The sequence below is a fragment of the Sphaerodactylus townsendi genome, linkage group LG08 (genome assembly GCF_021028975.2).
Source record: "Sphaerodactylus townsendi isolate TG3544 linkage group LG08, MPM_Stown_v2.3, whole genome shotgun sequence".
NCBI lineage: Eukaryota > Metazoa > Chordata > Lepidosauria > Squamata > Sphaerodactylidae > Sphaerodactylus > Sphaerodactylus townsendi.
In genome coordinates, this window is record NC_059432.1 from 15,058,553 (window position 1) to 15,075,868 (window position 17,316).

At 44.4% G+C, this 17,316-nt stretch overlaps 1 protein-coding gene across 1 annotated transcript in view; it reads right to left on the reverse strand.

Moving 5' to 3' along the window:
• Window positions 1–2,233: 2,233 nt before the first annotated feature.
• The window catches only part of PARG (poly(ADP-ribose) glycohydrolase), a 112,512-nt gene continuing 97,429 nt past the window's right edge, over window positions 2,234–17,316 (reverse strand). The window contains exons 15-18 of the mRNA XM_048505540.1: window positions 15,193–15,301; window positions 10,996–11,101; window positions 5,918–6,046; window positions 2,234–4,245 (exon numbers count right to left, since the gene is read on the reverse strand). Coding sequence (XP_048361497.1) covers window positions 4,088–4,245; window positions 5,918–6,046; window positions 10,996–11,101; window positions 15,193–15,301 — 502 coding nt within the window. The 3' untranslated portion in view covers window positions 2,234–4,087. The remainder of the gene's footprint in view (window positions 4,246–5,917; window positions 6,047–10,995; window positions 11,102–15,192; window positions 15,302–17,316) is intronic.

A 17,316-nucleotide genomic window follows, 5' to 3' on the forward strand; every position in this document is an offset into this window, starting at 1 on the left:
CAAGGAGATTGTCAGCCCCTTTGAATCTCCTGCAGGAGAGAAAGGGGGGATATAAATCCAAACTCTTCTTCTTCTTCTACATGCCCCTGATGTGCTTCTGTTTTGAGAGAGAGGCTGATTCTCGGATCAAGGCCCATTTTCATTTTGAAAAGAAGAGGAGCGATGGCTTGTGATTCCAGACTGTGACCTCTCAGGGAACACGAAGTCCCTGAGCTGGGGCTTTGGCGCTGAACACCTTCAGTGCTGAGAACTGGAGCTGGATTCACATCTCTTGGTCCCATTGTGGATGATGCCAGCTGGCGCATTCCAAAGCTGGATCAACAAGCTATTGCAGTGTGACTCCTGGACAGAAGTCTCTTCCACCTGCATGGATTTTTTAAAATCACATTCTGAGGTCAGTGTTCAAAATTCTACATAGAATTTCAAAAATGTTTTCCACACAACAATAGTCTCCAATTGAAGTCGTTACGACGACGCAACGAAGAGACGAGACGCAGCGATATCAGAAAACCGGTGGAGAGAAGCCAGCGGCTGATCTAGCTGATCCGGCTAGTCTGCCGAGCTGGGGTCCCTGGCACCTTTATTAAGGGTTTGGGAAGGCGGGAGAGCTGGAGAAAGTTGCGCAATTCATGACTCAGCGGAGGGCCGCGTACGTGCAGGGAGAAACATTCCTGTCTGGGTCGAATCCACATTCAGGCATCTTGTGACCCGGGTGTCTGGGGGATCTCATGATGTGCGTACGTGTGAGCCCAGGAGGGGACAGATGGCGCAGGCATTCCTGTGCACTTTCTGAAGCTCTACTGGGTTCGCTAACGCACCCCTACATCCAATAATTTAAAACTGTATTTTTTTCTTTACTTCTCTCCATACATGCGTCAAGATTTTTAATCTGGTTTTTAGCACCGTGACTCAAGTATTGTTGGAGCAGAACAAAGTCCATTTAAATTCACCGTTCTGTTTTCGACAGCATCCCGCCCGAGGGCTTTAGGTGCTCACAGTTTGCAAGCTGTGCACTGACGCCTATGCATTGAGGGCATGCTTCAATTTCCTTCAAGCACAGAAGGCGGCAGGGGATGCAGATGTCAGCTTCTTCAAAGAAAATCTCAAAATCTTGGGCGGCAAAGATGTCTCTGAAAAGCTGCGGACAACATCTGGTGAAATCCCGAATGCCAAAATTGCTAAACCAGATTTTCAGAAGACTCACGGGAAAAAATAATACTCCTAGGAAAAGTTGGAGGTCGTAGGAAAAAAGGATGATGCAGCATGAGATGGGCTCATTCAGGGGTCTGCAACCTGTGGCTCTCCAGATGTTCAATGGACCAATTGGCCATGCTAGCAGGGGCTGATGGGAATTGTAGTCCTTGAACATCTGGGGAGCCACAGGTTGCAGACCCCTGGGCTAATTCAACAAAGGTAGCCACGGACTTCAGTTTGCAAAATGGTTTGGAATTCATTAATTTATAGGGTCACCACGAGTTTACAACCTGATGGCACTCAGCACACACAAAAGGTTTAATATGTACGTCCCACTCAAGACTGGCAAATCCAGAACGATATAAAACAGCATTTTTGCAGAATTATGCAAATTTGCTTGTGTAAGTTATACAGGTTGCAAAGTCCAGCATTTCTGAGCATGGAATCTTTGGATTATTATTATTATTATTATTTTGTGTCCAAGCTGGGATCCAGTAAATTGTCAAGAGATCATCCCCTTGATACAGAACTTAAAGTCAAACAAGGCTCCAGGCAGCGATGCCATTATCCCCGAAATATTGAAAGCAAACCCACAATGGTGGGCAGACTTGCTTGCAAATCTCTTTACAAGGATCAACGGAAAGGGGATAATGCCGAAGGCATGGACTTCCTCCGTGCTGGTCCCAATATTAAAAAAAGGTGACCAAAATGATCCAGCCTGCTCTCTATTATAGGGAAACTATATGCTAAGCTTCTCCTGACTAGATTAGAGTTAGATTAGAGTTATGGGTCAAGCAAAACAGTATTATCGGCCCTGAACAAGTGGGCTTCTCCAAGGGGAAATCAACACTAGACCAGGCCCATGTCCTGGCCCACTTAGCTAATAAAAATTATTATTTTGTTAGTGAAGCGTACCCTCAACCTTCTGCGATGATCATCCCCACAGACTGATGTTCAGCCGGTGTGATTTTCAAACCACGAACTGGGCGTCTTATGCCAAAACTTTCCAAGCTGACACACCAAGAGAGACACGTGGAAATAAATGTTCACTGTTTTTATTATTTTCCTTTTTTTAAAAAGCCCGACCATGTAAACATAGCATATGATTTCTTGTTCCAACCCCCAACCCCTCCCCAATCAAAAATATAGCAACTACACAACCAGCAAGGTTAAAAGAATTAAGGATATATTTCAACCTTCTATAAATTATTATATATAGTCTCAAGGGCGACCATCATGACAAGTCTTTTCACTGAGGAATTTAGATATGGGTTGGTCGAGAACACTCTACTGCAGGGTTGGTGATAAGGGCACGTTCCCACCTACGCAACGATGGCCCCATCAGCTCCCTTCGCGTTCAGGGTGCAGGAAGTCTTTGCTTGCTTGCTTGAAAAAGAGAGAGCATACCATCAAGTTCAGAGGAAAGACAGTCAAAGCAAGGGAAAGAAGTGGGAAAGAAAGGCAAAATACTGAACTGAGAATTATCCCTTTTGGTTTTCATGCAGCATCCTGGAAAGTTCAGTTCCATCTTTAATTAGGCGGCTGCTGGGATGAGAAGGCTCTAATTAACCTATTAGCCCTGTGCTAGTGGGCGTTAAGAATCGGAAGGGGGAAAAATCACTACAGCATCAGGTGGCATTCAGCTACAAGGTTTGCTTGATGCTGCTTTCCCGCTACCTGTCCCACAACTGATGATCACTTTTTGACATGCCACCTTCTAAATAATTTCTATTGTTATCTCTTGCCAACCTCACAGCAGTCCACCACTAGCTTATTTTCCATACTTTTCTCAGAGCGCTTCCCCATGAAGAAGCTCTCCCGTGCCCAACCAAAGTAACAAAGAATTGTGATAAGTTCGACGGCTGTGCTCTTTTCACAACTTTCATTTGTTTCAGAAGGCCTGAGTTGGACACTGTTTTCCCATGATCGCACCCCTATTATTTCTCATTCCCCATATTCCAGCTTTAGCATTGCCTGTACATACCTTACAGGGATTTATTTTATGCTATGAAACCCGAGGAACAATAATCTAGGTTTCACTGCAGATTAAATACTATATACATATTTTTTCACTGGAATCTCAACAATTACCCAGAGCAACTGCAACAAGGAATATTGCACGGCGTAAAAGATATATATTTTAAATGTCGGTTAGCCATTTCATAAATATATGGTCCATATACAGGCTTTTAGGAAACACCAAAGATAGGAAATAATAGGAGACGTCGTCCCCAAATTTGAGGTTGACTCTTTAATCCAAATCAAGTTCTTCCCTCCTGCCAGCTAAAATTTGCCCTGGCCAATCTTCCTGTGATTGTTTCTTAGGCATCTTTGCCTGCTTATGTCCCTTACTGAGCCAGAACAAAATGGGATTTTGTTCACAGAGCTAAAACAATTTTTAAGAAGTATCTATGGAGCTATTAAAGGAACAATTTGCTATGTTCAACACGGAAGATAAGGAGAAGACTTCCCCCATAACAGCCTTGCAAATTGTACGGCTGCAAGATATGCTAAGCACGCAGTTTATATAGAAAATGTATATCTATAGATATATTTGTAAGGTTCTCTCTCTTTAAAAATGAAAGAAACTGCCAGCAGGTGTAAATCTGTTTTCAGATAAATTGCTAAAGAATATATAGACCAAAAACTCAGCCTCGAACCTGGGAAAAAATACATTTACTCAGCATTTTGTTCTAGGTGGGATGATTTGGGTTAACATTTTACATTGGAGCAGAAGTCGGTTTCACTTCAAGATTGGTCTTTGACATTCAAATCACATATAAGACAAACATAATATTTCTATACATGGACATTAAATTACACTACTCTGTATGTTACATCCAGCAATTTAGTTGATATTCCCATGAAGGAGAAAGGGATTCAAATGTTCATTTCATTCATCAAAACAGAACGCTTTCTCATCCGCCGTGGCATTCACGTGTGTTTCTACGGTGCTGTATATGAAAGGGTAGAGTTTGAATTCTGGTCTAGGAGTAGAGCAGCACTTGCATTCCTCGTTGTAATATCTGAGCAACAGCCTGTAAACATCCCCTTGGGAGAAAAACCAAAGATAAATTAATCACTTTTGAACTAAAAATTGAGCCGGGCTGAAAAGAAAACGTGCATGAATACTCCTGTATGTTTGATACCAAGAGGATCTGCTAATCGTAAAAAAAAGAAGTTAGACCCAGGGAATTCTAGTTTACATTTTCAAGAAAGACTCTTTTTAAAATTCAAGAAATTAATGATTTAGAAACATCCTTTGTAAAATTCAAGCAATTAATTATTTCAGAAAAATACCACCAAGAGATGACATTTTTTCTGAAACTCATCTGGAACTTCCATGTTCTCCTAAATGCACCTCATGTGGTGAATTTAAGACACCCCCCCACCCCCATCATTGAACTGTACAGCCGAAAAGAAGGGAGTGCATTTAAAATGGGTGCGCGATGGAACAATCAATGATACAAACGTCTTTATGGGCTCTATCAGTTGATGTTCTTTATGGGCCACAATTTTTACAGCACTGGCCCCGGCCTGGGGGAACACCCTTCCTCCAGCTGTCCGGACCCTGCGGGACCTGGGTGAGTTCCGCAGGGCCTGTAAGACTGTGCTGTTCCACCGGGCCTTTGGAGTGTCCGGCCCCCTTACTGCTCTTTACTGCTCCTTGTTTTGGGGCTGTTACATCAGGGTCCCCTCATATTGAGGGACCCGCCGTCCTCCCTTTTGGGGGGTAGGTTTTAAATTGGGGTTTTGGACGCCCTGTCTATTTATGTATTAACTGTTTTCGCTGTTTTTATGAGTTTTGAGTTATTTTATTGATGATATGGGATGGAGTCTATGTATTTACATTTTATGTATGACTTGCTCCTGCCTGACGTTGAATTGTGTTGTTCACCGCCCGTGGCCCTTTGGGGATCGGGCGGTATAAAAATTGAAGCAATAAATAAATAAATGGGCTCTATAGGTTGATGTTCTTTATGGGCTCTATCGGTTGATAGAGGCACCAGGAATCAGCAGGCTTACTTGACTTGCTGTTCAAGTTGAAACCCTGAAATCCAAATAAATGCAAACTGGGTTTGCATGCATTAATTAACCTGCCATCAAGCCATTTTTGCCGAGACTATCTGCAGTTCTACAGACGCCCAGGAGAGCTGTAGAAAAAAAGCAACATTCAGTCTCCCAAGGAACATCGCCTTTTTCAGGGGACCAAGTTTCTAGTCCTCTGGAGGCAAGCTTGAAAGGGTGCTGGCAAACGCCTACTACAAACGCAGCTACGTAACATTTCCAGCGGTGGGGCTTCAGTGCCTTCCCATGATTAATCGACGATGAACGAATTATACAAAAGGAGAGAAGTCACACAATCTTAATAAATATTGAATGATTTGCACAATATACCCAGTCCAGGTCTTATTGTCACAGAATGTATGTTATCTTGGCTCAACATTTATTTTTTAAAGCACACGTGGCGACTTGTGTTAAGATTGTTCTGGAAAGAGAAAAACCGCAATCCAAAGGGCTGGGGGGGACAGCCCAGAAACAGAAATCTTCCCACTTCTGAGAGTTTGTCCAGGATCCAACTGCAAACATTGCAGCCTGAGTCCCTGGTCCGCACTAAACATATCACTTGATTTAGGCCGGTACTTTCGACAGTGACCCTCTGCCTTGCTTGTCACCACATGTCCGTTCAAAGGGGCAAGGGTTTGCAGTAACTGATGCTTACCAACGGTTTGTCCTTTCTCAGTCAGGAAAGTGTGCATGCTGTAAATGTCTCTCATCAGCTCAGCATCTCCGAAGGTGAAATAAGCGACATCTCTTCCAGCTTCCGCAGCTGCCATGATTTGTATTAAGGCTGAAGCAAACAGGTGACACAAAAGTAATATATAAAAGCAGACTGAGATAGTTCACCAGCAGGGGCAGTATAGGCTCCACTGGTGGGACGATTATGAGTGAGGATCTGGGGAGGCCATGATGCTGGCTGTAGGTGCCACTTCATTTCTGGTAAAACCTGGAAGTGACGTAAGTAGTTCTAGGAACTGCCAGAACCTCTATGATAAAGCCATGAGGTTTCTGTCAACTCCTAGAGGGACCCTTTATAACTTCCAGTTTTGTTTTGTTTTTTACAATTGACATGGTACTTCACACAATGCTGTGGGTTGTTTTAAAAAATTCTGCCACTGCTCAGAATAGCAGCAGACAACAGGAGGGACGCACGGGGAACAGGACCCCAACAGAATGGGGAGATACCGTTTTTCTCTTGCAATCCCAAAGTTGTTGTAGAGCTCTTAGCAGTCACTTCTTTACTGTCTTTGTATTCAGAGGGACAACTGCGTTCTTCAACACAATGAGAATATGCACCCACTTCTACAAGATACTGCCTAAGTTATGAAAAGATGCCCCAAACTCAATGATGCCAGTTTTTAAAACTTGCTGATAAGCAAGTTCTAAACCTTTATTCTTTGCTTACGCTGTCCACAAGGACCTTTGCCAAATAACCCCTTTGCATATTAAAACATTTCCTACATGGAAATTAACAAAAAGGGGAACAAAAAAGGATATTGTTTAAAAGCGGAGGGGAGAATTAGATACTATTAAAATCAGCCTGGCTGGACAGGGAATATGTGAGAGTTATTTGCACTTGAGGAAAAAAGCGGTCTTCACATTTCTGCTAGTGCAGCGCAGTGCCTTCCATCAGTAGGTTAGAATGGGCAAAAGTTACTCTCCCAAACAACACTGAATCCCTCCTCTTCCTGCATCAACTCTTCTCTCTGCCCCTTATTGATCAGCTGGCACGATCAGCTGGCACAGCGGCCCAACGCAGTGAACTGCTACCGTGTTTCCCCGAAAATAAGACTGTCTTATATTAATTTTTGCTCCCAAAGATGTGCTATGTCTTATTTTCAGGGGATGTCTTATTTTTCTGTGTTCTGTTTGTCGGGCATGCTTCCAAACAAAAACTTTGATAGTCTTACTTTCGGGGGATGCCTTATATTTCGCACTTCAGCAAAACCTCTACTACGTCTTATTTTCAGGGGATGTCTTATATTTGGGGAAACAGGGTATCAGCAGGAAGGAAAAATGGCTCATTTCCCACTATGAGGACAAACACTGCAATGGCCAAGAAAGAAAAAACCGGGGTGCTGTGTGGTTTCCGGGCTGTATGGCCGTGTTCTAGCAGCATTCTCTCCTGATATTTCGCCTGCATCTGTGGATCTCTGAAGATGCCAGCCACAGATGCAGGCAAAACGTCAGGAGAAAATGCTGTTAGAACACGGCCATACAGCCCGGAAACCACACAGCACCCTAGTGATTCCGGCCGTGAAAGCCTTCGACAATACAAAGAAGAAACCGACACCCACATTTTTTCTTTTTTGCTTGCTAAGGCATTGCCTTTCTCTTTCTGTCTTTAATCAAATTACCTGTTACCTTGGCCTTCATTTTCTGAGCTCAGTGGAAAGATTGATGAAAATTAAAAATCATGTTGCCTATTTTAATTACATGGGGTTTTGGTTTAATGCAAAAGAAATAAGATGGCCAGTGGGTTACTATGGAGTTTCTCGTTTGGGACTTTTTTCTGTAGCATGATAGCTCACCATTCCACTGCTAGTCCTTATAAGTGAATGTTATTCTACTTAGGTGCTGTGTGGTTTCTGGGCTGTTATTCTGCTTTCTAGTTAGTAAGGAGAGTAATTACAGTGACTACGAGAGAGAGAGACTAGTACATAGCTTGTGTAAAGTACAGCCATTCACTGTTCCTTTGGAGACACACAGTTCAAATTGGTTGCTATACAAAAATACTGGACTGTTGAACCAAAAGGCTCTTGGAAATCCACAACTAAACTATGAAGGGCCCTCATGACGGAGCAGATCTGTCTCCATTAAGTCCTAATGTTTTAATCAAACGACAAAACTGGCCTAAGAATTTGGTAAAGCTTCAGTCAATCAGCATCGAATGAATCAAGCAGCAGAACACTACTGGAGGAAAACTCTGCAGAATTCAAAAGTGACACTAGTGACATAAGAACATAAGAACAAGCCAGCTGGATCAGACCAGAGTCCATCTAGTCCAGCTCTCTGCTACTCACAGTGGCCCACCAGGTGCCTTTGGGAGCTCACATGCAGGATGTGAAAGCAATGGCCTTCTGCGGCTGTTGCTCCCGATCACCTGGTCTGTTAAGGCATTTGCAATCTGAGATCAAGAGGATCAAGATTGGTAGCCATAAATCGACTTCTCCTCCATAAATCTGTCCAAGCCCCCTTTAAAGCTATCCAGGTTAGTGGCCATCACCACCTCCTGTGGCAGCATATTCCAAACACCAATCACACGTTGCGTGAAGAAGTGTTTCCTTTTATTAGTCCTAATTCTTCCCCCTGGTTCTAATATTGTGAGAAAGAGAGAAAAATGTCTCTCTGTCAACATTTTCTACCCCATGCATAATTTTATAGACTTCAATCATATCCCCCCTCAGCCATCTCCTCTCCAAACTAAAGAGTCCCAAACACTGCAGCCTCTCCTCATAGGGAAGGTGCTCCAGTCCCTCAATCATCCTTGTTGCCCTTCTTTGCACTTTTTCTATCTCCTCAATATCCTTTTTGAGATGTGGCGACCAGAACTGGACACAGTACTCCAAGTGCGGTCGCACCACTGCTTTATATAAGGGCATGACAATCTTTGCAGTTTTATTCTCAATTCCTTTCCTAATGATCCCCAGCATAGAGTTTGCCTTTTTCACAGCTGCCATGCACTGAGTTGACATTCCCATGGAACTATCAATTAAGACACCCAAATGACAAGCAGCAATGCAACCCCCTCCTAAAGAAGTGAACACCGGGTTGGATCCAGCCAGCTTTTCCACTCAATTTCACTCTGTTCCTTTTCTCACGACAGCGAGTAGTGAGAAAGCAGTTTCTCATTCTGTCCCACGTGGCTTTTGTCCCAACAGGTTTGTGATCCTCAGCGGAGCCTTTCTGTGTTTCCTCCCTTTTTCCCCAGTGGAACAGTTGGCTGGATCCAACCCGAGGTGCTTCCCGCCGAACAACATGGGACGAATTAGCACTTGTCTGCAATAGGAAGGTTACTTGTACAGAGGTGAAGTACAGACATGTGAGAATTGTCCAAAGGCGAAGTATGGCTGGGGAAACCTCTGATGGATCACGCGGATTAGCCTTAAATGCACAGATGCTGCCAGATGGTGTTTCAGCCTCTGCTGCACACAGGGGGCCCATTCAACTATGATGAGTTTAAATTCTAGGTTTCTGAAGCTTATTTATTTTGAACAACTAAAGATTCTCACATAATCATAATGCGTTAACTATGATGTCTTTCAAAAAAACATCCTGAAAATAAAGCTTTATACAGAACCCTGGGAGATTCCAACGGCTCTCACAAGCTTCCGTAGTCAGAGAAGCCCCCTTCCAACTTCTTCCGGCTCCCCATGCAAAAAGAGACACAGACATCATTGGTTCGGGTGGGTTTTCCGGGCTGTGTGGCCGTGGTCTGGTAGATCTTGTTCCTAACGTTTTGCCTGCATCTGTGGCCGGCATCTTCAACGATGTATTACAGAGGGAAGTCTGTTTCACATTGACCATAGTCAATTAATCACGTGATACTCACGCGAAATACCAAGGATTCAGGAAGAACTCCCCACTGCCTGATAGCTGAACAAGGATTCATCCCAGTTCTGGTGCTCATTCTCCCCCTTATCCCGCGTCTTTGCCGAACCTGCTTGAAAGTACTACTTTTTCAAAAAAACGTCTTCAATCCAATTTGGAGGGGAGGGTCAGGGGTCTAATCCTGGTTCAAATTTCCCGCCGTGGAGCGTGACGCAAATGCCTTAGAACCAATCAGTGTGTGTGGTGCTGTTCTCGTGAGAGAACGAGAGGACGATAACCAACCAGAAACTTGGTCGGGGGAGACGTGCTGACATCATAACGTAAGCACGTTTTTGCAGGAGAAAAAAGGTCCCGCCCCAACACGGCACGACAGCCAATCAGGAGAGACCCGCCAAGCCGAGATAGGCCTAGATGTCTTCACTGGAAACATGCTGCGGTGGGGAGGTTGAAACCTTGATGAAAAGGTGCAGTTTATTTTCAAACTTGGTTTGATCTACATTGAATTTCCCAGTGGGGATTCGGCCACTGTGTCCAGTGAGAAGGGAATGTTTAGTGGGGCATATATTGTCCATGTCCCGGGGGGGCGGGGGGACACACCAATCAGTAAGTGCTTTGGGTGGAACAAAGGTGTGGTTGAGTGCACTGTATTGCGGGTGGGGTTTTCAGTCTATTTACATTCGTATTCGCATTTGCACTCCCTGCAGTAGCAACAGTATTAGTGAATGCAAATCCTGTGTCTGGGTGGAGTCCATTCCCTTCTCACTGGACACAGTGTGTAACACACTTCTCTCTGTGATACACCTCTGAAGATGCCGGCCACAGATGCAGGCGAAACGTTAGGAACAAGATCTACCAGACCACGGCCACGCAGCCCAGAAAACCCACAACAACCAGTTGAATCTGGAAGTGAAAGCCTTTGACAATACACAGATATCACTGTTTGCCCACTCACCTGCCAGCAGCCCCTTCCTGCTTCTGGTACAAACAAGGAAGTTGCTATTGGCTGTTTCCTCCCCTTATTCGCTCTACTCTCAGTGGCTCTTGCCTGCAGTCAAAACAGCAGGGAAAAGCAGCCAATGATTGAAAGAACAAGGAGGGAAAACAGAATTGAGCAACTTCCTTGTCCCCCCCCCCCCTTTTTTTTACTTACATGTCAACGTTAGGTCCACTGGTCATTGCAAGACTTACCTTTCAACCTGGAATCACCTCCAAAGGCACCACATCCCCAGTTTCCTGTGGCTACAGCTGAAAGATGAGATGGTGGGACACCAGGTCGGGAGAAGCCACAATATGCCTGAAGACAGGAAAGCCGCTCATAACTCATTGCAACTGAAATTTGGGGGAAAACCCCTAACAAGGAACATGCCACGTGAACCTATAAAATCCTCCTTTTAATGTGCTCTGCACTCAATTGGCATTTACTTTATGCCTACACTATGGAGTCTATAGATGACCCCTGCTCACAATCTAAATCCTAACTCTGATTCTCCTCCATGGGCTATTTTCCATTCCCTCACCCCCGTGTTTCATCGTCAGCCCTTGAGAGTTCCAAAATTCTTGAATGTATGAATTTCAGAAGGAAAAAAAGCTATATAACAAGTGTTGTATAAATATAGTTCATTTGGAATCACTTGTTTTGATTGCAGGGTTTGAGTTTCCGGCACAGTGTGGTGGTTAAGAGCGGTGGACTCTAATCTGAAGAACTGGACTTGTTTTCCTGCTCCTAACATGAAGCCTGCTGGGTGACCTTGGGCCAGTCACGGTTCTCTCAGAACTCTCTCAGCCCCACCCACGTAGCTTCCAAGATGACTGTTGTGGGGAGAGGAAGGGAAGGAGTTTGTAAGCCGCTTTGAGACGCCTAATGGTTGAGAAAAGTGAGGTATAAATCCAAACTCTTCTTCCTCTTCTTTGGCACACAGTTTCAGAGTACGCTTGCAGACTACAGGTGCTCCTAAACTAAGCATGCGATTCTTTCTTGAAAGTAAGTCCTGCTGAATGGGACATTTCCAAGCAGATCTGCTTAGGCTTATTCTAGGAGAAAGAAGGGCAAGTCGCTGCCCTCTCTCAATGACTAGGGATGGTTTTGGTGACTATAGTTATGTATAAACAACTATCCTGATAGTCTCCCTGCTGCCTGAGCAGCGGTTTGAAGTGCGGGTTTGTTGGGGTGGGGGGCGGCGGGGATGATCAGGGACTACATGTCATTTGGTTCTGGTGGGTTTTCCAGGCTGTGTGGCCGTGGTCTGGTGGATCTTGTTCCTAACGTTTCGCCTGCATCTGTGGCTGGCATCTTCAGAGGTGTATCACAGAGTGTTACACACTGTAACAGACTTCCCTCTGTGATACCCCTCTGAAGATGCCAGCCACAGATGCAGGCCAGCATAGGAAACAAATCCACCAGACTCTGACTTCTTCCACAACAAACTTCAGAGAACCAGTTGAATCCGGCCGTGAAAGCCTTTGACAATACATGTCATCTATTGCACTAAACTACATGTTCCCAGGACAAAGTGTGGAAGAGAGATGTTGAATAACAGTTTCAGAGGGTAGCCATGTTGGTCTTCAACAGAACAGCTAGATTACAATCCCAGATCGGGATAGTCTTTAAGGCAGGGGTCTGCAACCTGCGGCTCTCCAGATGTCCATGGACTACAATTCCCATCAGCCCCTGCCACCATGGCCAATTGGCCGTGCTGGCAGGGGCTGATGGGAATTGTAGTCCATGGACATCTGGAGAGCCGCAGGTTGCAGACCCCTGCTCCAAGGTGATGTTGAATTTCAATCTATATGGAGTAACAGTCACTCTGATTTTTTCTTTAGAGAATAACACGGAGTGTTGGCTTGCTGCAAGTGTAAAACTGACAGATACAACTGATTCCAGGGAAGCTATAAAGTGATTCCTCAGAGAACTTTTAATGTCATTTTCACATTATCTACTTGCACGATGGGTGACAGTTTAATGTCTTAGAGCCATGGTGGTGAACCTATGGCACTCCAGATGTTCAAGGACTACAAATCCCATCAGCCCCTGCCAGCATGGGCCATGCTGGCAGGGGCTGATGGGATTTGTAGTCCATGAACATCTGGAGTGCCATCTGGTTCACCACCACTGTCTTAGAGAAATAATCTACTTGTTTCCATCGGACGACATAGAGATTTCAGTTGATGCATTGGTCTGCAGTTGAAAAGCGAGATTCGAGTCTTGCAGCATCTTAATGGTCAACAAAATTTCTAGCATATAAGCTTTTGAGAGCCAAAACTCCCTTCGTCAGCTACCTTCACATTTCTCCCTCTCAAACGCTTATACCTTGGAAATGCTGTTGGTCTTTAAGGTGCTGCTGGACTTGGATTTAACTTGGCTTTGGAAGTTAGACCTGAAAGTGCTCAGGATTAATTATTACAGGTGTTAGGACGGTGTGGTTGAAGGAAAGCAGGAGCGTCACTGGGTGAAACTAGGGCAATTTAGAGGGCGAGCCACGGGGCTGTTAAATTGGTATACAGAGATGCTGTATTAAGTCTGAGGCCGCTACCCCGCCTCCCTGTGTGATACGCTCATAAGACAGCATTCAAAGGTGCCACAGAAAAGACTGTTGAAACGAGGCTCAGGCTTAACAAGTGAAATCAGGCAAGGAACAGCCAAGTCAGATGAGAGGCTAGAAGTCCTGTGACTGAATCTCCTAGCTTTTTAAAAAAAAGAAGTCATCAGGTGAGTGGGGGACTGATTTGGCTCGGGACCTTTGAGAGGGGAGGAATGTAAAAACCTTCTGTCTGAACTGCTCTCCTGGCTTGAAATGGCCCCAGGGAATCGCTAATTTCCCCATTGGAACACACCTACAGGACTCGTATGTTTGCTCCAGGGTGGCAAATAGCAGCTTGCTGGGACCATGTCAGATTAGGAGGACGACACAGAGAAGTTAAAAGCTGCTCTGCTACCTCTCCCCAAACGCCCAAGATTTTGTCTGGTTTGTTCCCGAGTCAGGGAAAGCTTGGAAGTGAATGTAAGGAAACGACCAGGGACAAGAAGAGGGTGGGGGCGGTCACATTCCTTCCCCCCTCCATTTGTCATCAAGGTTAAGCTAAAGGAGGTTGAAACAGACCCATGAGCTACTTTGGAATTCTGACAAATGACAAGTGGAATTACAGGAACCCTCTCATGAGCAATACATCTAGAGCTTCCTAGTCCCTTGTGATTTAGTGCACAATTTCCCCAGGTATCCATTTACTTAAGTTAATGAAATGTAAATTGTGTCACTCAGCACTCAGCCTCTGATACAAACCACTTCTGAAGATCTTTACAGGTAAAAGCGGAAGATTTCTAGCCCAGCAGAAAAAATTAACAAAATCTATCAAGGTAGTTGCAAATCCTAGACACAAATTGACACAAACACTCCAAGCCTGAAATCGGACACTTGGAGTGAGTGATTTAGTTTTCCATTAAGCTGTCAGAGACATCTACTGATTTTACTTACTGTCTTTGCAGAGCTTAATTTATGGCCATCCAGAACAAGATATGCTACTTTCAGTATGAAGCTCTAACTTTTATTCGTTTCTCAAAAATTGGAAATGGCCTTATATCACTCCATACCATTTTTGAAAATGTAGTCTTAAAGGAGAGGAGAGTGGTAAGCTGAAATACTGGGGGGCAGAGTGGTGAACCCCAGTAGTGCAGTCAAAGCTCTGCTCACGACCTGAGTTCGATCCCGATGGAAGTCGGTTTCAGGTAGCCGGCTCAAGGTTGAGTCAGCCTTCCATCTTTCTGAGGTTGGTAAGAACATAAGAACATAAGAACAAGCCTGCTGGATCAGACCAGAGTCCATCTAGTCCAGCTCTCTGCCACTCACAGTGGCCCACCAGGTGCCATTGGGAGCTCACATGCAGGATATGAAAGCAATGGCCTTCTGCTGCTGCTGCTCCTGAGCACCTGGTCTGCTAAGGCATTTGCAATCTGAGATCAAGGAGGATCAAGATTGGTAAAATGAGCAGCCAGCATGCGGGGGATAAAGTGTCGAGGACTTGGGCAGGCACGCTTTTATCATCCCAAACAAGTCTATCTCAACAGCAAATAGCAGTATCACTGCTCTGCAACCAGTTTGGCTGATATTTGGATTACGCTTCACACATACATCAGGCCCGTGTTTCTAAATGAAAGCCAGCTGCTCAGGAGGGACTCGCTCGCCAGCTAGATTTAAACTTGGCAAGCTTCGATTTTAATCTTAACGGCTGCAAAATATGAATAACCCCTTGGGTGAACTGACACGGCAATTAAGCAGGAAGGAGCTGTTGACACTGCAGGAATTATGGGACAGCCCCACTCGGACACAAATGAAACGGTGGCCAATGAATGATGGGCTTTTAGGCTGTGGGATGGATGGAGGAGCTACTGGCCTTGTTGAGCTCTCTTCTAATTTTCTCCGGAGCAAACTGATCAAGGAAACGTCTGAAGTGAAATGCATCTATGGCCACCATTTCTGTGCAGCGCCTCTGCCATTCATCCCTACAGAGTGAAAATTGGGGGGGAGGGGGGAAGAGAGAGAGAGAGAAAGACACACAGAGAGAAGGACAGTAAAATTAACTGTGATAATATTGCTCACATAAAACAAGCTGGAAAATGAGTTCCTCTCCCAAGGGCTTTGGCTACAGTGAAATGGGCAGAAATTATGTCAGGGAAAGGCAACGCTGCAATACATCATGGGTGAAATGGGTCAGGCGGGGCAGACATGACGTCTCCCACAGATTTAGAAATAACGTTTGTAATACAGTGTGAATGTCAGAGCCCAAATGTCAAGCAATGGGCAAGGTATGATATAATCATAACCGTCTTGGGAAGCCCAAGGAAATGACAAAAAAAAATATTTTTCACTGGACATGCTTCTCTAATAATGTGGGTACAGTTTAGATGTTTCAAGCAAAGCAAAGCCTTTATTGGCATACATAGAACAACAGTAACAAAACACAGCAAGCATAAAAAATTTTAAAAGGCAAAAAGGATAACCTCAGATATATACATATTATTACTGGCTCTGAATTATCTCCGTAACAAAGCTTGCAACCTCTTCACAAAAAACAGAATCAGAATTGTTCAACAAGAGAAATAATCTAATCGAATCTGTTAACTCAGATTGGAAGAGAGGGTGTAGATTGACATATTTAGATCTAATTTTAGCAAATTTAGTGCAATGTAATAGCTGGTGAGCCCATGTTTCAACTACCTTAGAATTACAGCTACACAACCTTTTAGATTTTTCCAGGTTATTAAACCTGCCATGTAGTAAGACAGATGGCATAACATTGAATCTAGCAATTGTGAAGGCTCTCCTTGAGCAGGGGTTAGTTAGAAAATATAAGTAGTGGGCCATAAGACCCTGCTCAAATGGAATTAAAAATTGTATGGGAGAGCAAGTTCTTTTAGCTGCTAGATACAGTTCAGCAAATTCCCAATCTAAGAGACGGTCTTTGAGTAGTTTGTACGCTTCTGAGCAGGAAAGAGAGTAGAGTGATTCGAGAGACAAACCGATAGATACAATTTTATTTTCAATCAGAGAAAACCAGGGGTTAGCCTGTGTGTCTGGGAGTATTAAGGAAACAAGGGAATGTTCAGATGGAAGATAATGAAGACGCAGCCAAAATCTAAAAGCTCTAAGCCAGGCTTTAAGTTCCAAGGAATTTTGCCCAAGTTCCAAACATAGGGCTGCGTAGGGGACACAGTTAGGTAATCCCATAAGTTTAGATGTTTCAAGAACAGTCGCTTTCTCCTAAACTTTCTTACTGAAATCATAATGCTCTCTCCCAACACCAAGTCACTGGGATCAAACAAAATGTCATTAACCCTTGGCTAAAGTGGATTTTCTCTCTCATGAGACATTCCTGTACAGGGCTGGCCATACAAACACATACTGTCCAAATATAGTATTTCAGAAGCAGCACTTTGAGAATTTACTGTAGCAGGAATTATTGAGCCGGTTCTAAAATTTCCACATGGGAGTTGAAACAGGGCGACCCTTTCTGCATATTCTCAGGATTCTTTTATTTTACCTTTTTACTCTTTTCAACAATAACAAATGACAATACACAATCATTGCAACAATTTTAACCCAGCAGCCTTAAAAGCGGAAAATAACGAGGCAACATAGTTAAACACACACACACTGTTTATTCAGTTCTGAAAGGCTCGGAAAAGGTAAGCCTGAACCCCATGCCAAAAGGGAGAAAGCCAAGAAGACTTCAGGAGGTCCTGAGTTGCATAATCTGGGGAAAGTGCTAGGGAGGCCAGGGCACTCCTTGGCGACCATTGCCGCTTTAGCGGCAAGGGACAGGGCGGATGTGACATCACACTGACATCATATCCAGGCAAACTCCTGCATATTCCCACAGAAGTTCCAGAACGCTGGCTGACACACTGACAGGAGGGAAAGGAAGGAGGAAAAAGCAGTCGCAGCCTCCTGACACTTCATGAGCCAGGCAAGCAAAGGCAGCCATGCTGCAGGCTGGGGGGGGGGTGGGTGGGTGGGT